The sequence below is a fragment of the Penicillium odoratum genome (genome assembly GCF_028828045.1).
Source record: "Penicillium odoratum strain IBT 22623 chromosome Unknown utg000004l_segment0_segment0, whole genome shotgun sequence".
In the NCBI taxonomy this organism is placed as follows: domain Eukaryota; kingdom Fungi; phylum Ascomycota; class Eurotiomycetes; order Eurotiales; family Aspergillaceae; genus Penicillium; species Penicillium odoratum.
In genome coordinates, this window is record NW_026643146.1 from 491,317 (window position 1) to 514,563 (window position 23,247).

General features: G+C 49.1%; 7 protein-coding genes across 7 annotated transcripts; 3 read left to right on the top strand and 4 right to left on the bottom strand.

Moving 5' to 3' along the window:
* Positions 1 to 30: 30 nt before the first annotated feature.
* N7520_004441 (sulfatase family protein) lies at positions 31 to 1,940 on the bottom strand (the record flags this gene model as incomplete). The annotated part of the gene is made up of 5 exons (XM_057138375.1): positions 31 to 387; positions 441 to 602; positions 657 to 874; positions 923 to 1,766; positions 1,815 to 1,940. 5 exons carry the CDS (start codon positions 1,938 to 1,940, stop codon positions 31 to 33), a joined length of 1,707 nt encoding a protein of 568 aa, XP_056996582.1.
* Positions 1,941 to 2,775: 835 nt separating this feature from the next.
* Positions 2,776 to 8,708, bottom strand: N7520_004442 (putative AMP binding domain protein; the record flags this gene model as incomplete). Its single annotated transcript, XM_057138376.1, has 5 exons — positions 2,776 to 4,322; positions 4,381 to 4,590; positions 4,652 to 8,433; positions 8,559 to 8,581; positions 8,649 to 8,708. 5 exons carry the CDS (start codon positions 8,706 to 8,708, stop codon positions 2,776 to 2,778), a joined length of 5,622 nt encoding a protein of 1,873 aa, XP_056996583.1.
* Positions 8,709 to 9,531: 823 nt separating this feature from the next.
* N7520_004443 (40S ribosomal protein uS7) lies at positions 9,532 to 10,570 on the top strand (the record flags this gene model as incomplete). The annotated part of the gene is made up of 5 exons (XM_057138377.1): positions 9,532 to 9,635; positions 9,691 to 9,717; positions 9,922 to 10,105; positions 10,170 to 10,363; positions 10,447 to 10,570. 5 exons carry the CDS (start codon positions 9,532 to 9,534, stop codon positions 10,568 to 10,570), a joined length of 633 nt encoding a protein of 210 aa, XP_056996584.1.
* Positions 10,571 to 11,097: 527 nt separating this feature from the next.
* N7520_004444 (SDA1 family protein) lies at positions 11,098 to 13,564 on the top strand (the record flags this gene model as incomplete). Its single annotated transcript, XM_057138378.1, has 4 exons — positions 11,098 to 11,144; positions 11,232 to 11,267; positions 11,343 to 11,630; positions 11,692 to 13,564. The coding sequence occupies 4 exons, from the start codon at positions 11,098 to 11,100 to the stop codon at positions 13,562 to 13,564; spliced, it is 2,244 nt and encodes a 747-aa protein (XP_056996585.1).
* Positions 13,565 to 14,547: 983 nt separating this feature from the next.
* Positions 14,548 to 15,252, top strand: N7520_004445 (uncharacterized protein; the record flags this gene model as incomplete). The annotated part of the gene is made up of 1 exon (XM_057138379.1): positions 14,548 to 15,252. One exon carries the CDS (start codon positions 14,548 to 14,550, stop codon positions 15,250 to 15,252), a length of 705 nt encoding a protein of 234 aa, XP_056996586.1.
* A 419-nt stretch (positions 15,253 to 15,671) lies between these two features.
* On the bottom strand, positions 15,672 to 17,224 carry N7520_004446 (putative MFS transporter; the record flags this gene model as incomplete). The annotated part of the gene is made up of 2 exons (XM_057138380.1): positions 15,672 to 16,668; positions 16,725 to 17,224. The coding sequence occupies 2 exons, from the start codon at positions 17,222 to 17,224 to the stop codon at positions 15,672 to 15,674; spliced, it is 1,497 nt and encodes a 498-aa protein (XP_056996587.1).
* A 2,379-nt stretch (positions 17,225 to 19,603) lies between these two features.
* N7520_004447 (Hsp70 family protein) lies at positions 19,604 to 22,558 on the bottom strand (the record flags this gene model as incomplete). The annotated part of the gene is made up of 1 exon (XM_057138381.1): positions 19,604 to 22,558. The coding sequence occupies one exon, from the start codon at positions 22,556 to 22,558 to the stop codon at positions 19,604 to 19,606; it is 2,955 nt and encodes a 984-aa protein (XP_056996588.1).
* Positions 22,559 to 23,247: the final 689 nt, after the last annotated feature.

Sequence of the window (23,247 nt, forward strand, 5' to 3'; positions counted from 1 at the left end):
GCAAAATGCCATAAAATATTTCACTACTTATTACATATCAAGTAAATCATCCCATCTCTTCTCACTACCACCTACATAAACATCAAATTTTTGCGCACCCTCCGACGCCACAATATACCCAAGCTCACAAGCTGAAAAAGTAACCTTCGGCTGATTCTCATAAAAAGTATCGAACCCAGATACCAGCGCTTCAGCTAGTGTACCAACCTGACCTTTAGGATGGAGTTGGAGCCACGGGTATCGACATTCGTCTCCATGGCAGGACTTGAGGACCATCATTAAAGCGTCAAGACGGTCCATGACCTTCGTAATGTCTCGGTTTGCGACCTTGAAGTTTTCGTGTTGAGAGGGGTTTGCTGCTAGATTGATTGTTTGGTCGGGATCATCCTGGTGGGTGTTGTTATTAATTTTGTCTTATGTATCTAATCTAGGGTGATTACCTTGAGATCGTAGAGTTCTTTTTCGTTTGTGCACCAGACTGCGTAGTAAAGGCTGTAGCTGTCGGAGACGAGGCGGATTGCCTTGTAAGTGTTGTTCTTGTAGCTGTTACCGACCTCGTTGAGCTTGTTGCTAGCGTAGCCGTGGATTCCCTCGGGAACAGCCTAGTGAATGGTCAGTCTGATTATGTTTTGGAATTATTCAAAGACTGATCTTACTAAGCCCCAATATTCAATGGCGACGTGCTCGGTCTTGTTGTCAGCATTGCTGGCGGCGACGGTTGTTGGAATAGCCTTTCCATCCAACCCGTCTCTTGTAGAGTTGGCGATAGACAAAAAAGTCGGGGCAAGATCTGTGTGGCTGGTGACAGCATTCAAAGTTTGGTTCTCAGGGATCCCAGGACCTCGAACGATAAGAGGAACGTTAATATCGGTTTCTAGCTAGTTAGTATCTTTCATCCAAATAGAGACACGGAAGAACTCACCATATCCACAATTCTTGCCCGGTTGGAGACGGTGTTGACCAAGATGGTAGCCATTATCCGTTGAGTAGAAGATATATGTATTATCTAGTTCACCAGCTTTCTCCAACTGATCAATCAAGCTCCCAATCATATCATCAACTGCCTGCAGCGCGCGCAACCGACATCGCTGGAAGACATCAATATAATCCACCTCGGTCTGGTTCAGCTCGGGTATGTTCTCCGTCCAGCTGACGGCACCATCGATCGGCTTGTTAAAGCTCGAATCTCGTGGCGCTTTGACATCTTTAAATAAATCCGCGTGTCGTGGCGCATACTCAGGCTCCCCAAACCAGGTCACTCCGTTATTCGTTGAGCCATTCGCATGTGGTGCATTCGGCGCCACAGTTAACATCCACGGTCTATCCTGTGCGATCGCTTCATCCAAGAAGCCTGAGGCCTTCTCAGTGATCACGTCGGTTGAGTAGTTACCGTTGTAGTTGACGGGTGGGTTTCCGTTGCGGGTCATCCGCGCATAATAGTAGCGATAAGTCCAAGGATCGAGCAGGAAGTCTGAACCGTTAAAACCGCGAGCATAGGGCTTGTTATAATTTTCTTCTGTGTGGGAGTTCCATAGCTTGCCGACGTAGTATGTATTATACCCGGCATCTTGCATCCAGAGCGGTAGATAGTTGTCGTTCCAGCCGGCTTCTACCACCTTAGGATATCCGCCATAGGGAAGGCTGACGTCTGTGACATTTGTGTTGTGTGGCATGCGGCCTGTCCAAAGGTTTGCGCGAGAGGGACAACAGAGTGCAATAGAGCAATAGTGCTTGGGGTAGGATACTCCTTTTTCGACGAGTTTTTCCTTGTTTAAAGTTAGTAGGCAGTCCTATACTGGATAGTGCGAATTTACCTGAAGTTTAGGCATGTGGTCTAACCCTCCTACATGCTTGCCCTGATCATCGGTTAAGATGAAGAGGATGTTGGGCTGCTTGGCCACAGCTAGACCAGCTAGCAGTAATAATTGGAAGATATTCATGCTGTGAAGGTTGTACTAGACAAGATGCTTGAGCAACCCATTTCTCGTCTGAAAACAAGTCTTTATATAGGGAAATTGGTGCCAATAATTTTTTCATGAGCCTCACAGAACAAAGGTCAAATGTGATAGCGATTGTCTCATTTCTCTCAAGAATTTGCACCATCGACAATCAATGGTGATCGTTCAGTAACATTGCTGTAAGCAGTATAGAGCAACGACTCCGCTGATCAACATCGTCCACCAAAAAAACGGGATAAAAGAGGGTCTGATGACGATCCTGGGGAAATATGCAGGGCAAGCAAGGTCCTTGTATTCTCAGTGGTCAAATAAACAAGAGTCCACCTAGAAGGGGCCTATTGCGAGCTTTGCACATCAATGATGTCAGAGTTGATCAATTGATGCCAGTGTGGGTCGGCATCACGTCTTTCAGCGGAGAAAAGCTTAAATACTCAACATTCAAGAAGAATCCATCAGATAAAAGTGATCATAATAAAGTCACAACTGATGGCACTGGGAATCAAGTCAAACGAGTAGATTTCTAGGTATCAGATGTTTAAAATGGGTTGAGGTAGGTAATGTAAATCGTAAGGAAAACAAACGCAGAGGTATTCATGGGGAGGATGTGGGAAATTTGCCAGTAACACATGATAGATAGACGCTGAGAGCTTATTCCAAATAAAGAGAAAAACAAAAACGCTCGACCAAGCTCACATCAAAGCACAATGCCAGTCAGGGAGACTTTACACTGTGAAGTGTTCTCAGCTTGGAAAAGTATGAAGAATATGTGGGTGTCATATACAGAGTAGTTTCAGGCTTGAATCGATTAAGACATGGACTACTCGTGGCCTGCGCCATCGTAGCGCTGTCTCGCGGCACTTTGAGCACTGGGTCGGCGGACAAAGTCCTGCTCATCTGCGCCCATGGACTGGTACATCAAAGCTTCTTGTGGCCAGTCATCAATGATGCCACTTTCTTGGGTACCTGGACGGTACATGTTGTCATGGACAGGACCAGCAACATTGGCGCCACCATTGGACAAATCAGGCTGCTGGCTAGGTATGGAGTCACGCCCTGTGGGGGGCCGCTCGCCTCCTGGATGATCCATGGGTGTGCTAACCATGTCGAAACTGAATCGGAAATCGCGAGACGCACCTGGAGTCCCAGTGTCCTGCTCATGTTCCAGGTTAAAATGATGGTTGTCTTCAGCAGACATGATGGTAGCTGATTGCGGTTCCTCAATGTAAGGCACAGCGGAGGACGGTTCTGGAACAGGGGTGCCAGATGCTGTCCGATCGGTACGGGTGTCAAGCTCGGGCAGCATATGCTGGGATTGTCCTTCATTATAGGACGCCTGGGGAACGATTGTCTCCTCGAGCACCACACCCGCAGGGGATCGCGGGACAGCAGGAATATCATTCTCGAGGTTCATGGTCGATCCTCGGCGGGTACTGGTGCCCATCATACTGCCCGGCTTAGAGCCCCTGCTGGCGCGGTGTTGTGGCAAGTCTGCGAATATGTTCTCGTCCAAATCGCGAATGCTGAACTGGGCGATCGTGCGCAGTTTGCGGGTCACCCACGAGGCCAAGACCTTTCCGCGTTGTTTCTCACCGAGCCGGGAACGAGGGAAGTCACCTACAGAGACGAAAGCAACGATATCCGCCACCACCTGGTGCTCATTCAGAATGACGTCAACGATAACAGGAACAAGCGACGCCAGGAAAGCCTTTCGGGTGACTTCAACCACGACCACAATCAAGCCACCCGCCTGGAAGATGGCGGATCCTCCATTCACGATGTTTCGGTGGCAGGCCTCTACGGAGTTTTCAATATCCATCGGGAAGTGGTTAAGACCGTTGACCTCAAATGTCTCGCCAATGCTTCCCAGGACGAAGAGGACTTGCATCTCGACATCATGACCTCCGGGTCCGATGGGCCGGGTCACCGTGTGGAGGAAGCCCAGGTCACCAGTACGAACATAAGGTACGGCAGGGTCTCCATCAGCGACCCGGCCATTCATTCTCTCGACATCGAGTTCTTGCTTGGACCTGTAGAACCCTGCAGCGCAGGCATCGGACTGCACCCAGATCTCACCATACTCGCCCACGTGGGAAAGAGTGCAAGTCTCGGGATTCACAATCGCAATCTGTGTGTTGACAGGTACCATTCCGGAATCCTGGACAAGAAGGGCAGTGGGGTCCGCATCGGGGTCGACAGGATAGACTAGACCGCGACGAAGGCTACGGATGTCCAGCCAGAGCTCAATTGGCTCAATGCACATGTAAGATCGAGTGACAATCATGGGATTGAGCACATGCGAGTACACAACATTGATTGAGGTACGATCCAAACTGGCAGTAGCAAAATGCAAGCGTGTTTTTTGGTCTGCAGTAAAAGGTTAGCCAGGATTCAGAAACTTGCTGTTACAGAGGCTTCAACATACAGATATCGGCACGGGGCCGACCCTCTGCCGAGATCATCAGGTTCTTCAGTTCTTGCAGCTGGAATCCCTTAGCCGGCATAGCACTTGTAGCGTAGTCCAGCATCTGGGCGGTTGCATAGGTGTCCTTAATCTTGTAGCGGGAAAGCGTCACGAATAAAGTCATGGGATTTTGGGCGAAGTCGACAGGTGAGACCAGATATGTGGGTGCGCCTATTCAATCCATGGTTAGAATAAAGGCTTCCCGGTATAGACATTCCAGGTTTGAACTTACCAACGTAGATACCTAACAAGCAAGTGTGTAAAAATCCAAGACCTAATGTGCTGCGCACACTTCCAAGTACAGGTCTGGAACTTGTCATCTGACAAGTCTCTTTCTGCACTTTACACATTCCCATGATCGTATCATGACCAATCTGGACAGATACTCGCCGTTGGTCTGGGGTCCAGTAGGTCCACACCATAGCAGGCTGTTGCCCCTGGAGCCATGAATCCTTCGAAATGTATCCGAGCTCGCGGCAACCGTGGGACTGTTTGGAAGGCTTCGACGTGTTGTAGATGGCCGGGACACCAATTCGAAGAACTTGCGCGGACTGCTTGATATGCTGTGAGACAAGCTTCTGTCTCATGACATGATCAACTTCGGTGTTGACGATGATGGCCTTAACGTTGAAGTCGTTGATGACATGCAGGAACGCCGGGGCATCTTCAGACAGGCGGTTTTGGTCGATTGGAGCCAACGGGATGACCACAACACCTAAACACAGACAAGCATGAACGGCGTATATGTAATCTTCGGAATGAGTGTACATCAAAATCAGATGATCACCTGGTCGTACTTTGACCTTATTCTTGAGGTACGTAGCCACCGCTGACACCTTGAGGTCAAATTTCTTCCAAGTGATGCCCTTGCCCTCCTTGCCGCGACCGTCAATCGAGCAGTATGCCAACTCTTCAGCCTGTCGTGAGACACGCCACTGGAGAAGATCAACGATTGTTTTGAAGTTGTTGAGAGGCGTGGAAGTTCGGTCATCCATGACAACATCCCGATAGTCCACACCTGAGTACTGCTTTTCCTGATAGGCAAGAATATCTTGTCTCGAGGTAAGTGCCAGTGGTGACCAGATCCCACCTTCAGGATCAACACCGACAGGCAGATTCATTACAGATCGTTCCACGCCGAATTTGACGTGCACAGCCTGCAACATACCGGCCTCGAAATCTTTCCGGCAGAGCATGTTGCCAATTTCTTGTCGACCGCTCTTAGTCACGCGAGGAAGGCTGTTGGGGGCCGTGAGCAAGACACAGTACACACGAAGATGATGTTCATGGTAAAGCACCTCCATACATCTTTCAGCTAATGAGTCGAGAAGTACGGAGTCCAGTTGTCGTGGAGGTCCACCAGACGTTGTAGGAGCCGTTGAGGCAGCGTATGACTCCAGGACAATGACTGGCAGATGCTCATCGTTGACAAATACATCGAACGCGGTGCAGTCGTGAATTTTAGGTACTTTCTTCAGAAGGCTGACAACTAGGTGCTGGACAAAGAAATATCGATGCTCGACAACCTCTTGACCATGCTCAACCCATTCAACCTTCTGCCGAAGTCGATCTTCATATAGACCGAGCACGAAAACCCTGCCTTCGATGACACAGCCAAGCAAGCCAGTTCGCAGGAACTCGGGCTCAACGAGTATGGGGGTAGGGTTGGCGTCTTCGAACTTGTATGGTCTAGCATGGAATATTGCCTCTGTATGCTTCGGCAGTGCCCAGAAGCCTCCCGAAAGTGACGGCGAGTCAACCCAGATCTCTCCAATAACGTTCGGCACGCACAAGAGGTTGGTCTCCGGGTCGACAACAGAGAGTGTCGCATCGGGAAGTGGGAAACCGAAGGCCCCGACACGAACAGCGTGAGGCATACTTCGAGCATATTTTCGAGCATCCTCGCCCATGGCGAGAACAACTACTTCATTGCTCTTCAAAGCCTCCTTGTCAAGAAGGACCTCACTCAACTCGTTCTTGGTGGTTTGCTTTGGTGCAGAGACGCGAGAGCCACCCCCAAGAAGACTGCTTCCAAAGCCAGTGTTTGTCTCGGATTTCTCTGCTTTCTCGTCATCGTCCTTGGGTCCACCACGTTGTGCGGGATCCATATCGTGAGTCAAGGAACATCCCATCCGCTCTTCACCACCCACCCAATCGCGCATGCTAATTACCATACCACCATGCTCCGGTAGACAGAGCATAGGAGCCACAATCTCTCTCGCCCGCGGGTTTCTCATCGGTCGCAGCCATCGATCGGCCAAGATTTCGTGGAACTCAGGGTCAAGAGTCAAAGTGTCGATCAAACAAATCTTAACGCTGCTAAAATTGGGCTCAGAATTCTTTTTGTAATGTCTGGTGGACATGGGGTCTTGTTGGTAGTTGTAGGCGGCAATCTTCAAGCCGGAGTAGTCGGCGGCCATGACTGTCGCTCGATATTTAGTGATTATGTGGGCATATAAACCAGGAGTCTCGACCGCCCGGTCTTCGTGCCATACAGTTGTATGGCCACCATACACGGTCATAAGAACTCCCAAAATCATTCCGATCCCCTGTCTTGGGTCAAGATAACTTGTGATGGTCTCTCCTTTGGCAGCAAACTGTCTGGCGCTGGCATCGGTAGGCACTGTGGAGATGATTGCACTGAGGCAAGCCATCTGGTGCATGATGGTTCGATGGCTCATCACGACACCACGCATATCGCCGGTGGGTGCCCGGGCAAACTCGATATATGCGAGGTCAGGGACGACGAGGGGAGGTGTGTCATCCTTCTTCTTGGGGTGAAAGCTTCCGAATTCGTTCGTCTTCCACCATTCTACCCCGCGTGGCCAGTTCAACTTCTGTGCGGTAATGTCGCGCTGGAAGCCTTTCAGGTTGTTCTCAGTAGTCAAGGCTAAATGAGCTTGAGTCGAGGTGAGAACTAAATTTAAAGACTGATAGTCATCAAGACTGTTAATGGGGACTGCAACTACTCCCGCAATGAAGCAACCCATAAGAGCCACGGCGAATTCTATGATCTCGGCTTCACGATAGATCAAGGCGACACGATCCCCACGATACAGGTTACTCTTGTCCCGGATCACCTGAGCGACCTTCTCTGCTCGGCTAGCCAGTTTGTCGTAGGTAATAGATGCAATTTCCTTTCCCTTCAGGTCCAACACCCAGTAAGCTGGCTGCTTTGGATGCGTCCGAGCACGGTGGCGGAGTACGGCAGGAAGATTTTCGAAGGTTGACATAGGTATGTTCTTGTCATGTGGATCGTACACTGCAAATGGGATCTCTCGAGGTTCAAGGGGCATGAGATGTTCAATGGCTGGCCCGTGGGCCAATTCTGAGGGTGGAATGTACGGCGGCGGCATGTTTGCTGTGGGCGAGAAAGCTTCTCCTGACTGTGAGTAACGATGATACCCACCGCCGTAGCTCTCGCGGTAGCTCTCACGGTAATCCTCGTGTTGTTGGCCAGCAAAGTCAGAGAAGAATCCCTGCTGGGAGTCAAGCATTGTTGACTGTCGCGTGGCACCACCAGATCCCGGGCCATACATATCCATGCCATCGTCAACATACTCAGGTTGGGCATCAGGATTGAAGGCATAGTTCTGGCTCATCAAAGTGGCCGTTCTCGAGCCATCCGGGCCTTGTGGGGCCGGGGGCATAGGCTTGGGGAGAAACAGCGAGTCGTGCGACGCCGCAGAAGGCATCCGATCGTGTGTCTGTAACATGCCCATGCTGTCCCTATCATAAGGTGCAGATGGCACCGATGACGGATCGTGCATATCCATACCGACACCATGGTTGTATCCGAATGATCCGCCTTGCGCGCCCTCATACCCGCCGGAATAGGTTGGTGAAGAAATGCCTTGTTGTGAAGATTCTGCTGTGGGTGGTCGGACACTCAGAATCGCTGGGGGTCCCATCTGCCCTCCATCCGATGGATCCTCATGGCCGTGAGTATTGATCTCGAGCGGTTTGTTTGGTCCGAGGAACTGCGAGAGAAGAAGAGTACGACGTTTTTGGTACCTTTTCTTCAGCATTAGCATGTACATTTCTTGTGTATCACCTGACCGTCATCCAGCCACAAGCACTTTCTGCCTCTTGATTCTCCCCGGATCGTAGAACTGATTGGTTGGGGGAACACAGCTTACCCTTTCTCGGTGAGATCACCCTCCTGTTTGGTCGCACACCTTGTGTAAGCGCAAGTACAGGGGCCATTGTATAGACGGGGGAATACATACTTCGTATTCCCTATCCAAGTTCCGTAAAGCGGACTGGAGCTCTGGGTTCGCTTCCGCCATTGTGGACACGGGGAAGGACTCAAATCGAAGAAGTGTGGATCAAAAGCGCGGGGGAGGAATGACAGGAGCACCGAGCTCAGGAACACCTCATCGCAGATTAGCGGCTTTCGCGCAGTGAGGGGGTATGACCCAAAAGAGGGGTAGTTCCGAAGCCCCTGTTGCTTGTCGAGTTATCCGGGGTCGTTTGACGAACGTCCTCGAATTGTCCTTGAAAGTGTCGGGACTTCCGCGTCACAACGTCACCCACACCAAGGCGGTCAGGCGAACCGAGCGTGTACAGGGTTAAGACTCGTGGTCAAACCTGAAGTTATTGAAAAAATACGCTGACTAGACTAAAGAAGAATTTGTGGCATTAAACCACAGGATAGATTTCATTCAATTGGGTTTCGAATCAATAGGCAGCGCATTGGGCTGATTATCCCATATGAATACCAAGAAGTACATATTTTTTTATACTTAAAGCTATGAAGGTGGGGTGGAATGAATATTTATTCTTCTTTATTCAATAGACGTAAAAACATTATCAATATGATCCATATACAGTAATAATGGATAAAAAGCTTGGACTCCATTTAACCACAAATGATTAGGATTATCGAACTGTATACAAATCCAGTTTCTGCCTGATTTTCGATTTTCTGCCTGATAACCGATGACACAAGTCACATGACATACCTACTTTCATTGGCGGCCGCATTCTGCCCTAATCTCATGTGACCCCCACAACAGGGCTAAGCGAGCGCACCCAATTTCCCTTGGTCACAGACGCCTCGACTTGACGATTCATCCACCCAACGACAACCTCCCACGAAACCCTGCCAAAATGTCCGACAACGGGGAAGTTGAGGTCGCTGCCTACCCCTCCCTGCCCAAGGAGATCGCTGCCCTTGAGGGCGAGATCAAGCTTTTCGGAAAATGGAGCTACGAGTTCGTTAAACCCGTGACCCGAATTCAATATCGAGATCGCTAACATCCATCGCAGTGTTGAGGTCCGTGATATCTCTCTGACGTGAGTGCACCCAGTTTCGGTCCAGTCTATCATTCCAATCGAGCGCGAATAAGGAGAATTGGGTTGTGGGACGGTTTTTTTGGGCGGCATCATATCGAACAACGAATTTTCACGACCGTCCAGCATACACAGCTACACACCATTCAGCACACAACAAAGCGAAGGAATGCCAAAAACAAGACTGACTCGTTTGCCAATTTACAGCGACTACATCCAGATCCGCGCTCCGGTCTACACCTCCCACACTGCCGGTCGCTATGCCGCCAAGCGTTTCCGCAAGGCTCAGTGCCCCATCGTTGAGCGTCTCACCAACTCCCTCATGATGAACGGCCGTAACAGCGGTAAGAAGGTTATGGCTGTCCGCATTGTCGCCCACGCCTTCGAGATCGTACGTCAAATCCAAAATTCAACACCACCCGTTTTCAAGCTCTAACCTGTTCTTCTTTCTTCAGGTTGCTGTCATGACCGACCAGAACCCCCTCCAGGTTCTGTGCGATGCCGTTGTCAACTCCGGTGCTCGTGAGGACTCCACCCGTATCGGTTCCCAGGGTACCGTCCGTCGCCAGGCTGTCGATGTCTCCCCCCTGCGCCGTGTCAACCAGGCCGTTGCCCTGCTCACCATTGGTGCCCGTGAGGCTTCTTTCCGGTATGTTTTCGCCACTTGAGATGATTCGAATTATCGAACATCCATCCCAAATACCTCTGGAGATTATACTAATTGCCTTATAGTAACATCAAGTCGATCTCCGAGTGCCTCGCTGAGGAGCTGATCAACGCCGCCAAGGGTTCTTCCAACTCTTACGCTATTAAGAAGAAGGACGAGCTCGAGCGTGTTGCCAAGTCCAACCGGTAAAGGGTTTTCTGGATGTTGTTCTCCGTTTGGTTCTGTGTTATGGAATCGGGAGTGGACGGGGGGTTTTCAGCGGGATTCAGTCGTTTTGCATGCATCTGCGCGGCTGTACATTAGATTGAGACAGTCAAAAGAAAGCAGAGTCCAAAAAATAAGGATCGCAATGGGATGGCTTTTTTCCAACGTACTTGGGATACGATGATGAAGACCTCGGGTCGTATAATGGCCACTTTCAATACGAAAAAAATGTTATTTCCATATTATGCATTTCCAATTTATCTATCATGGAGTAAATTGTATAAGGAATTGAATTGTAAATCACTAGCAGTAATGCACTATCACTATCAGTATTCATTAACAAATCTTACGGTCTTTTACGGAGTACTCCGTACTGGCTCGATTCCAGGGTTGAAGTGGCCCCGGGCGCTTATCGATACGGCAGAAGAAAAAAAAGTTTCAAAGCGGTGGACCTGCATCACCCCAACCTCTCCCACCAGCACTTACCTCTGTTCTTACAGACAACCCACAATATGGTTAAAAGAAAGTTGGGGGCCTTGGAAAAGGTTGAGGCTGACTTGTATGTTCTCCTTATTTGAGGCAATGCGCCCGAGGACCTGTTCAAATCAGACGGCCTTCACAAGCGGTATATTGACATAACTTCTAGGCCCAATCTACAGCACAAAATTCGCCGGGATCCCAAGTAAGTTGATTTGTGACTCTCTGAATATTTATCTGTGGTAATTGAGCGAGACTAACATGGTTCGCAATCACACAGGTCCTACATCGAGGATTTCCGCGCCCAGCACTACCAATATGAGTCGCATCGTGAAATTTTCATGTCCGCGCCCACGTCGGCCACTGATACCGGTATTATCTCTCTGCGAGATTTAATTGATTTCATTACCCATGTCGCCGATTGTTATCCCGAGATTCTCAAGGACTTCCCTCAGCAACTGATTGATATGCTCATGCAACACCATTTGGTGCTGGAAACGGAGCTGAGGGAAAAATTGGTTGGAAGTATTGTTCTTCTCCGAAAGAAGGATTGCTTGGACTCGTCAACGTATGCTGCCTTTGTGCTTCCTCTTGAAATGTCGTTTGAACGCTAAATTACTTCGTGATAGGCTGCTCCACACCTTGTTCCCGATTCTCATCTCTACTCCCAGCAAGTCTCTACGTGCCCTGTTGTTCCAGAAAATCCTTTCTGAACTGCGCACATCCAACTCGAAAACTGCCAATCACAAGTTGAATCGTACCATGCAGACCGTTCTCTTCAACTTAGTCACATCAGACCGCACATCCTCCAAGGCTCTCTGGGCGATCAAATTGACCCGAGAGCTATGGAAACGTCAGATTTGGACGGACTCCAAGACTGTTGAGATTATGAAGGAAGCTAGCTTGTCAGAGAATGAGAAGGTCATCGTTGGTGGAGTGCGCTTCTTCCTCGGCGGAGATAAGGAGCGTGAGGAGATGGAAGATGAGAGCAGTGATGAGGAAGTTGATGTTGCTCGCATCAGGCACCAGCTTGGTATTAACAAGAAGACCAAGAAGAAGGCCCGTGTCGCCCATAAGGCCATGACCGCTCACAAGAAGAAGGAGAAGAAGAAGAACCAGCCTCATCCCCTCAACTTTTCGGCGCTTCATCTGCTGCATGATCCTCAGGGCTTTGCGGAAAACCTGTTTGCCAAGCACCTGCAAAATGGCCGGTCTAAGCTCAAGCTGGAACAGAAGCTCCTTGTTCTGCAGCTAGTCTCGCGACTGGTCGGCTTGCACAAGTTGCACATTATGTCACTTTACTCCTACTTCCAGAAATTCCTTACCCCCCGTCAGCCCTCGGTCACTTCTTTCTTGGCGTCATTGGCCCAGGCATCTCACGACCTTGTGCCCCCGGATGTTCTTGAGCCTCTTATCCAGAAGATCGCCAACGAGTTCGTCTCCGAGGCGTCTGCTGGAGAGGTCGCTACGGCTGGTCTTAATGCTATTCGAGAGATCTGTGTTCGTCAACCTCTGGCGATGAACGAGACCTTGCTTCAGGATCTTGTCATGTACAAGAAGAGTAAGGACAAGGGTGTGATGATGGCCTCGAAGGGTTTGTTGAGTCTCTTCCGTGATGTTGGCGCGGGCATGCTCAAGAAACGCGACCGTGGTAAGGAGGCTGCCATGGGTCTTCGTTCCGGCGATAAGGAACAGAGACGTTTCGGTCAGGAAGAAACTGGAGGAATCGAGGGTCTTGAGCTTCTGGAGAAGTGGAAGGAAGAGGAGCGCCGCAAGAAGCGACTTGAGAAGGGCCTCGCATCTGATGCCGAAGATGACGATGAAGAGGATGAAGACAACTGGGACGCCTGGAACGTCGAGGATGACGATGATAGCAGTGTTGATGGAGAGTGGATCAATGTCGAGAGTGACGGTGAAATCGACATCAGTGATTCGGAAGATGAGGGCAAGGATCGTCCCTCCAAGAAGGCCAAGCAGGATGCTGAAAAGGCCGAGGAGAAGACCGAAGAGCCTAAAAAGGAAGATGCCCAGTCAGCCTTCTCTAAGCTGGCAACCACTCGCATCCTCACTCCCGCTGATCTGGCCAAGCTTGCCGAGCTTCGAGCTCAGGCGTCCTTGGAGGCTGCTGTCTCTGGCAACAAGCGCCGTCCCCAGCTTCCTCAATCGCGCCATAACGATGACCCCTTGACAGCCGAAGAGATCGAGGGTCTCGCAGCTCTGTCCGCCGCCAAGCTCACTCGCGAGGAGAAGATTGCCCACGCCAGGGAGGGCAAGACTGATCGGGCCGACCACAAGAGCAAGGAAGCCAAGAGGAGAGAACGCAAGGAGGAGCTCGGAAAGAGTACCACCAACAAGGAGAAGGCTCGCAAGAAGAACTTCCTCATGACCTTGGGTAAAGCCAGAAGCAAGAACAAGCGCAGTCTGGTTGAGACTCGTGCTGTGTTGAAGGCTCACCATGACCGCAAGAAGCGTGGTGGAAAGAGAGGAAATATTGGTAATTAAGCAGTCTATCAATGTTCACATGTGCATGGTATATATCTCTTGCTAGACTTTCAATGTTTATCATCGATGGGACGCGGCGTTAGATTATTGTTTCTCTGTTTTCCAAGGTTTTTTGGGACAAAAGCTTCAAAATGTTGATTTGCGTGACAATACCACTAGGTACTTAGGTAGTATTATAGCATCAATTCCAAGATTATGTTACATTCAAAACATTGTTTCAAAGACCTCGGGAATACTAGTCAACGTGGTGCCTCCAGGGCTACCTACCTTATGTGGGCTGTATCTAGGTGATCACATGTGCATGTCGATGATTAATGGGATAATTAGATACATTATTTATATATCCATGTACTTGAGTCTACATTTGTACCAATACACACTACATCTATACTAATATACCTGGTATATTATGCCTCTAGCATTTGAAGTTTAAATTACAGTATTGACTATGCTAGATGTATATAGTACATAGTTCTGTACTACCTAGGTACCTATAAAGCCTTATCATGACATCAACTTCCTGGGTTTGGATCGATGTTGAGGGATGGGCCGTCCACGAATAACTCACCTCCCCTGCTAGTTGAATATATAAATATATGTTTTGATGCACTTGTGAGAACGTTCCCGCGTTAGAACAGAAGACAACTTGTATTCAGTATATATGTACAGTGCTATTTGTAAGAGTAAGCAGTATGATAAAACTGCATGAATGTGAGGATTCATTTGTATAATTGAATACGTAAAAAAGCTATCGTTGTCAATGATCACTTAGTTCCTTTACTGAGTTCATTGTCAAAGCCCTAAGCCCTAACCTTATCCCAAACAGGCATAATTGAAAAGCGTGTTCAGAGCGTGTCCAGCGCGTGTCATGGACCCGCGTCGCGTTTCCCAGACTACCGCCGCATCATTTTGCATTTCTTATCTCTCCCCTCTTCAATCCCCAACACCCCACTCCACTCTATTCAACCTATCCACATTCCAAGATGCAGCCCTCAAACAGCACATTGTCCAAGCGTCGGCGCTTCCAGCCCTCCATAACCACATACTTCTCCACCGGATCAACCACCCCCGACGCTTCAGTATCGCACAACCACTATTCGACCGCCACCTTCTCAGCCACTCCTGTCGTCCCAGCTAAAATCCAATCCTCACTTCTCTCAGTCGGAATGCGGGTCCGGAAGTCCGTAGCCGATGGATACAAGACTCAGATTGCGCTGGAGAAAGAAAAGGCCATGGCAGCGAAGGATGCAGCGGTCGCTGAAACATACACCACCAAGGGCTACTCCGAGCTAGCCCCCTTCTCTGGGATGGGACGATCCACCAGCGACCTTGTCACTGACGACGGGGATGCGTTCTCACTCCCACCAAGCAGCCAGGAATCGATCACGTCATCCGCTTCCGTTCCGATCATATTGAATGGCCAGAAGAGAAGCTTGGATGGACGGACTGGGATTTATGCAGATGAAGAATCCGATCTGGAAGACAATGAGTCGTGGCGAGTGGCTCCCTTTGAACGCACCATTCTATCCCCAAGCTTGGGACAGCAGAGACGTCGGATTCTTGCGATTCGGAAATCTCGACAGAATGAATTCCCGGGCATGGATTTAGATGATTTTGAAGAGGCCACCTTTCTTCGTCGACGGGAGGAGGTCGATGCGGAATCGGACAGTCATATGGACTGCGCTTGATCCATCTCTCTTCTTGAGTTTTCTTTCTAGTGCCACCGGATGGCTTCTCTGTGCTGTGCTTGCTCACCAGAGTACTTTTCTTTTGTACATATACCCGGCCTGTACCATATGTGTATCTTATTTTCTGTAAATTAGTGAATCAACTGCTAAATAGTAGTAGAATCGTATCATGCCACCTTGTCCGAATTACATTGTACTCCCGACTCTTAACAACTTAACAAAGGATAATTGCATCAGACACCCAGACTAGTGGCTCTCCAAATCTGACTAGAGAACATACTTGATCCTGAATCAATCGAAATACTACATGACCCTTTGCTGATTGCTATTTCAATGTGAACCAAAAAATGTTGCTCAAGATTGGCTAAATGCTAAAATCATTTCTATCATGCCGTGTCATTATGCATACAATAAAGTCATTAATAAAACCAACGGAAACATTCCCCAGCCGGTCCATCGGCTAGGTACTCCGTCGGAATATCCTTAGCCTGGACATGCACACCCTGAGCCAGATCCCTCCGCTTGTTATCCCACATCATCCAAAGACCCAAACAAATCGTCAAAACAATACCACAACCACCAAAAGCGGCCGTAGTCACCAAAGCCGGGATGTATTTCGGCGCATCCTGACTGCGAAAGATATTTGAAGCAACAACACCCATCATATTAGCGACAGGGACGGCAATACTCGTCAAAACGACACGCTGTCCCTCATTCGCGATGTTGTTGTTATACCAAACATCAAGCAGGACTGACGGCGCCGATGTACCCCAGCACATAAGGAAAGAAGCAAAATAAGCGACATTGACATCGTGCGTGACGTCGATAGCGGCGAAGATCACCATTCCGACAAATGTGAATGTGAATCCCAAAGCAATGAACGGGAACCGCCATCTTGTCCAATCACTGCAGAAGGCCAGGATGAGGAGCACGACTGCGCCCGAGACATTAGGCGCGACGGTATAAAGGTTTGTTTTCACAGTGCTGTATTTCAGATTCTCGATGATGACGGGTAAGAAGAGTGAGACGGCCTGGAGAGGGACACCGAGACACATTTCAATAACCAGAATAGCCCAGCTAGTCCAGTGCTTGAAAATGCGGAATGAAGCGCGGATGTTCAGCTTCTCATTGACGACTGCCGAGCTGTCGACTTGCAGGCGGAGGTATGCTAGCTCCTTTTCTTCTGGTGATAGGAAGCTTGCTTCGGAAGCTGATCGTGGAAGGTACCATAGTGCGAACACGGCACAGATGAGTGTTGCGCCACCTTCGATGAGGAAGAGATATCTCCATGAAGCTAACGGTCCTGTGTGGATTCGGAAGACGCCGAAAGCGAGTAAGCCTGAGAAGGCCGAGCCGATGCTCTGAGCAGCGTAGAAAATGGCGAGACGACGGGCTAGTTCACCTCGACGGTAGAAACTGGTGATCCATTAGTGCTTTGTTCCCTCAACTGAGAATTAAGCAAAACCACTTACGTTGTCTGGTAATAGATAACCAAGGGGAAAAAGGCACTCTCGGACATACCCAAGAACCACCGAATAGCAAGTAGACCGCTGAAATTGTTCACAGCAACCATGAGAACAGTGCAAAGACCGAATGCACACATCATACATGGTAGCACACGATTAGGACCGTATTTCTTGCCGAGCAAGCCAAGAAACGGAGCTGTAAGGACATATGGCACATAGAAGATACTGAGAACAGTACTGTATTGGTTACCAACCAAGTGTAAGGTATCTTCAAGACCTGCTGTCTTTGCGTTACCCAAATTAGACTTATCGAGACTGTTGAAAAAGTACATCAAAGCCAACACGGGGAGTAAGCGCAGATCGAACTTCCAGACCAAGGATCGTTCAGCCTGTGGATCGATATCGACACTTGCGATAGTCGTATGTTCGCCATTTTTGGGAATGTCGACACTTGCGATAGTCGTATGTTCGTCATTTTTGGGATTGTCAGATACAGATTCAGACATGACTGCGAATATAATTCAAATATTGAAACCATCGAACGTTGGGAATTCCATTAATTATAGAAGTAGCTTATCTTGATGGTTCGGTAATACTCCGTTACTTCACGCGCCACCGATAACGGAATGTTTAACTTCTTGGCTTTTCTTGGCACCACAGATAAGCAGGGAACCAATCGGGTGACTGACAGTAAAGATTCCCCTATCTAGTTGTCATAGAATAAGGTTAGGGAATATCGATTAGCCTGGAGTCCCCAGATGTACTCCGTAGAGATGGAGAACTTGGGGGTCAATATGATATCAAATACGGGGATTTGCGGAACCATGACCGAGGGAGAAGTTTAGTCTGATTGACCGCAAAACCTATCAGGTAACAAGTCAATAAGGTAAAATTTTTCTTTTCTTGCGTATCAATTTAAAATAATAACCTCCAAATTCATAATCTGGTAAGTTGTCGCTGTTGAGAAATATTGGTATGGAAACACCCATAGAAGATAGAACAAGTCAAAAAAACTTACTTCCAGTAGATCCAGGACTTCCACTACTCCCCTCCATCTGCAAATCAACAACCCAAATATAAAGGCTGCTCAGTGAGTCCACTAGCATATTGCGTAGCAACAAGTGTCCCATCAAGATAAAACTTGATACTAACATCACTCCCATTTTCATCCCTAAACTCAGCCTAAACAGTATGAACCTCTGTCGAGTCAGGATAAGCCACATCATCAGCCGTCACCTCGCTGGACGTGTTGAAAGTATTACAACTGATATCGCCAGTCCTCTTCCACCCCGCGATATCCACCTCAGGAGGCCAGGAGTTCACCCCACCAAGCCAGAATGCGGGCCCCGTACCCGTCACCACTGGAGCGAGAAAATCAGCAGAAAAATCTAGGCCTCTGGATTCTTCGACGGTGAATGCTTGTTTTGCCCAGACCGTTCAGAAGTCGTAGGCGTAATCTGAGGCGCCGGTTTAGGTGGCGTTTAGGATTAATGTGACGCCTGTGGAGATTACGTTTGCGCTACTCATCATGGCGGTGCCATTGTGGGTGTCACCCCACGGGTAGTTGTACAATATACCAAATAACGTAATAAAGCGTCGACAGGTGTAGAACGAGAAGTAATCTTAAGGTCTATAAATGGCATGTTTGTAGTAGAAATTCATTCCCTCATAAACACTACGCAAATCAAAACGTTTCCGCCTCTGTCTCTGTTGTGTTCCCAAATACGCAGATCTCGGAAATCCTCTATTGTGGTACATCCAGCGATGCTGCCGAAGCTGAAACCCTGAAGCTTCATATGGGGCTAAGGGTCATGTAAGGGAAGATTATGCTGATTCGGATCTCAAAACCCCGAGCATTATCCCATCTCCAATGTGAAGAAGGGAAGATCGGATGAAAAGAGCCGGAAGTGAAAAACCTACAGTGCATTTATCATGTGGTGACACGACATGAATCAACTGCGTAATCTTCCATTCACCTACCGACTAGTAGGTAACGAGACACTTATCTATGTCATATACAGAGGCGTGGTTCATCACAAAAAAGCAAATTTCAATAGATGCAGGCCGTGTGACACAATGTTCCCCTCTTTTGCCTATAATCATCTTGGAGTCCCTGGAATCTTGGAATGGAAATTTGGATTGAGACCGAGCCCTAGACACACCCACAACGCAGATGTAGTATGTCACTTTCCACCCTGAATATGAATTATGACAGAAAACTGACAGAATGCAGATAATGCTATGATGCGGGCCACACTTTCACTGTGAAGCACTTGGAATACAATACAGACTTTTATTCAATGGCAGATGGCTTCTTTTTGGTTGGTGAGTTACAATGAATCTCACATCAGGGACCTGGACTAAACTAAGCCAAATATTGAACATAGGTCCTTACACATAATGCCTTCCCTGAAACAAAAGATTAGATCCGATTCCTGGAGATCATATTTCCTACTTCGATTCATAATACTTGCGCTACAAGTCTTGCTGTTCTTTCTCAAGTTCGTCGTGAAGTGGTTGCGTCCGTCATGGGGCCGCGAGGATAGTTTAGAATCGTCGACTTCATCGGCATTTGCTTTGTAAAACGCTTGTGCTACTTATTTGGTGTGGTCTTTTCAATGCTACTCTGCTGGGATTAACTTCATTGAAAAGAAGCATGTCAAGGATCTATTGCCGGCAGTACTATTAGATCGAAACCAGAGCTGAAAAGTTGAGTTCCTACGCTTGCAAAAAGAACTCTCGAATCGCTTTTCTCTATGATTTGGAAACAATGGATGACGTGAATACATGGTACATGAGGATATAAAAGTTTGATCTATCCATGCGCTGTACTTGAAAAAAGCGGAATGAACCAAAATGCGAGTTATTGTGACAAGTCGGACAGATCAGAGTTCATCCTTCCGATCATCTTCTTTTGTCTCTTTCTCCTGCTCCTTACCCTTAGCCTTGCTTTTAGTCTTCTCATCAGACTTCTCCTTCTTAGACTTCTTGCCACTGCCACTGCTCTTCTGATCCTTTCCAGCGGCCACAGTCATGCGCTCGTACATGCGGTTGAGGATACGCTCGAACTCACGCAGACGGGAGTCAATCTCCACGACTGTCAATGCGGGGTCGTCTGACTCGGTGAGCTTATTCTGAAGCTCTAGCTGAGTCTCGAGCCAGGGCTTGGTGGACTCGTAAACCTGGTTCAAGGAGGTGAGGTCGAAGGGGGTGAAGAGCGTGTATTTGGGGCCAGTGGGCTTTGCAGCGGCGGAAGACTTGGTGGAGGTCTTTTTGCTGGAAGTCGAGTATGCGTCATCGTCGAGGTCATCCAGAGGGTCATCGGAGGGGGCTGCAGAAGGTGTGCTAGCGGAGACGGTTTCGGAATCTTCGACCGTGGCGGTATTGGAAGCCGAGAGAGAAGAGGAGTAGGCAGCCTCATCAATTGCGATTTGGCTTTCGATGAGCGACTTCATGGACTCGGCGTTCTTCAGCATCTCCTGGAGTAGTTCCACACGCGCAGGGCGCGAGGAAGCCTCCTTGATACGCTTGAGGGCGGGGTCAACAATTGCTTTCAAATCCTTCAGCTTCGCCTTGAAGTCTGCGGTGTGCGCGTTGTCACTGTCTTCGTACAGCCAGTCGCTGGCCTTGGAAACCTTGTCCTGGAGGATGGTCAACTGATCCGGCTTGAGGGCATTCACGAGCTCTTCGCCCTCAATGAGGTCACGGCTGCGGTAGATAAAAGACTCGAGCTCATTCAAAGCTTCTTCGCGCAAAACACGCTCACGGTCCGAGGCGTCGAACGCAGCCAGACGAGCACGAATGCGGGTCAGTTCGGAGGCCGAGGGAGCCTTAGTTCCAAGGGACGTGGACTTCAAAGCGATCGGGATGATCTCAATCTTAGTGTTGGGCGTTCCCTTGGCCTCCTTGGTAGCAGGAGTGGCAGTTGAGTCACTGGCAGACGAGGTGGATGACTCTGCTCCAGACTCAAGGGTGATAGATTCAGCGGGTTCGCCATCCTCACCAAGAACTTGTTGCTCGTCCTTCTTGGAGCCAAGACCGAAGAAGCCCTTGACATCTTCCACAATTCCCTTCTTTTCGGCTTCGACTTCACAGCTCACACTGCCACCGGTCACTTCTGGAAGGCCGTCCACAGGGCTGAGGCGAATTGCAAACTTAGTGGTGATGTTCGCAGCCGAGCAGCCAAAGCTATCCTTTAGCTTGGCCACTGATGCGGTCAGATTCTGGGTCTGCACGCTCAAAACGGGCTGTTCTTTTTGCCCAACCAGCTGGTGGAAGCTGAGCTCAAAATCGTCGAGGTTCTTGACAGTCACCTGCTTCTCCGGGCCAACTTGGGAAGTAGAGGTGAAGAGCTTCTGGTTGCGCTCCTTGCTATCAGAGGTCCACTTCAGGACAACAGGGTAGCTAGCCGCATCATGGGCACGGATGTCCTTGACCCGGAAGCTGGGGCTGAGAGCGGCACCCTTGAATGCAGCACCAAAGACGGCGGCCTCATCGGCGTTAACGTTGGTCCGAAGCTTCTTGGATGAGCCAACAACCTTCTCCAATTGCTTTTGAACAAACGGAGTTCGGATAGCTCCACCGTGCAAGACCACGGAGTCAATATCGTCAAGCTTCAGCTTAGCCGCCTCGAGAGCTTGCTCCAGAGGAACACCAACGCGAGCCGCATGTTTATCGGCCATCTTCTCGAAATCTGCACGGGTGATCTTGTACTTGAAGTTCAATTCATCGTCATAAAGACCTTCGAAGCTAGTAGATGTTTCCGAGTTGGCACTCAGAACCTGTCGGATCTTCTCCGCATCCTTCCACAGACGCGACATTGTCTTTCCGTGCGCCCTGACCTGCTCTGGAGTGACCTTGTCCTTGAGCTTCTTGTCCTCGACTAGCTTGGCGACCATGTCGTCAACGATGAGATCATTGAGCGAGTCACCTCCGAGGGTCTTGTCCCAACCAGCTCCAAGAACGTGAACTTCCTGAATAGTCTTGTTGAAGCGGCCAACGTCCTTGACCTGACGGCTCTGGAACCGTAAAACGCTGACAGTGGTTGAGCCAGCGCCCATATCGAAGACGACGTGATACTCGGGCTTCTCTCCGTCGGTAACGCTAGGGAATCTGCGGGAAGTGGCGTAGTTCAAACCAACAGCCAAGCCATCACTGACAAGCGCTTCAATCTTAAGACCCGCCAGCTCCGCCGCCAACACAAGACTCCGCTTCTCCTCCGCGGTGTAGAAAGCGGGATAAGTAATCACCACATCCCGAACATCAGAGCCCTTTCCAGCCAGTGTATCAGCATTCTCCTTGACCTGCTTCAACTGCATGGCCAGAATCTCCTCGACTAAAAACGCGTCCTTCCTCTCTGCCTCGCCAAGTCGATTGCTGCGAAGGGCAGCAGAACCGCGGCCGTCGGGGGCACTCTCCATTTTCAAAGCTGGATACCGGCTCCAGTAGTTCTTAACCGTGTCATCATTTCCGTCATTAAAAGGCACGCCCAACAGCGTCTTCAGGTTGATGTAGACGTCATCCGGGTAGCGAGCCGCCAGGGCCAGCGCATTACCACCGTAGAACCGTTCCGGGAAAGCCGCAGAAGAGTCTCGTGTGGGCTTGAATGCGATAGCAGCGGCTTCCTTGCGCTTCGAGTCTTTGCTGAGCACGATCTCGAGAGGGATACCCGGTTTGACTAATGTTGCTTTAAAGTATTCTGTACCGACATCGAGGCCGAGAACTGCTGATCCAGCGGCGGAAGCTGGACCCGCGAAACTCAGGAGGAAGACGAGGAACGGGAGGATCACGAGGGAGAGGAATGGCGAAGTATGTAGCCTTTGGCGGCCTAGGAGAGCCATGATCTATGTTTGCACTGCGCACTGAGACTGTTAGTCAAATTTCTTTGTGATTCTGGGGCAAGCTTTAAGCAAGCTAATTGGATATGACGTACATGAAGGCAGCTAATTAGTACAGAAGTCTAGTAAGTACTGAAAGCCGCTCCACCGGATCGCCAATTGGTGTGTCGGTGGAAGGCTGTCTTAGCGCCGAACGAATGTAGCTCTGAAGTCGTACGGTGGAGGGATTGTTGTGTATATGTTCGAATGAAAGGAAAATGATAGATGATATAAAAGGAGCACAACACGTCGATTAATCCATCTAGGTGCGAGGGGATAGAGTGGCCACCTGGCAACAGAAACACAACGAGCCGCATCTGAGGCCACGGGTCCGACTGAGCTGGGATGCAAGGGTGTTTGCACTGTTTGGCATATTATGTAACCTAAGGCTGACATGTTCAAGCCAAGAACAAAATTTATCAATAGCTCTGGATATTCTGATAAGATTGTCACAAATTTCTTTAGAATATGTATGCTATATCCGTGCTCAAAGAACTATTAGATTTGAATTATCATATAAAAAAGTCATTGCAGCAAAACTCTATCGCCAAGGAGGGCGTTGTAGTGAGCACCAACATCATTCACCTAGGCCCAGATTCACAGGAGTCCAAATATCTTTCGCCTTTTCTTTCCTTTTGTATAGGTCACTCACC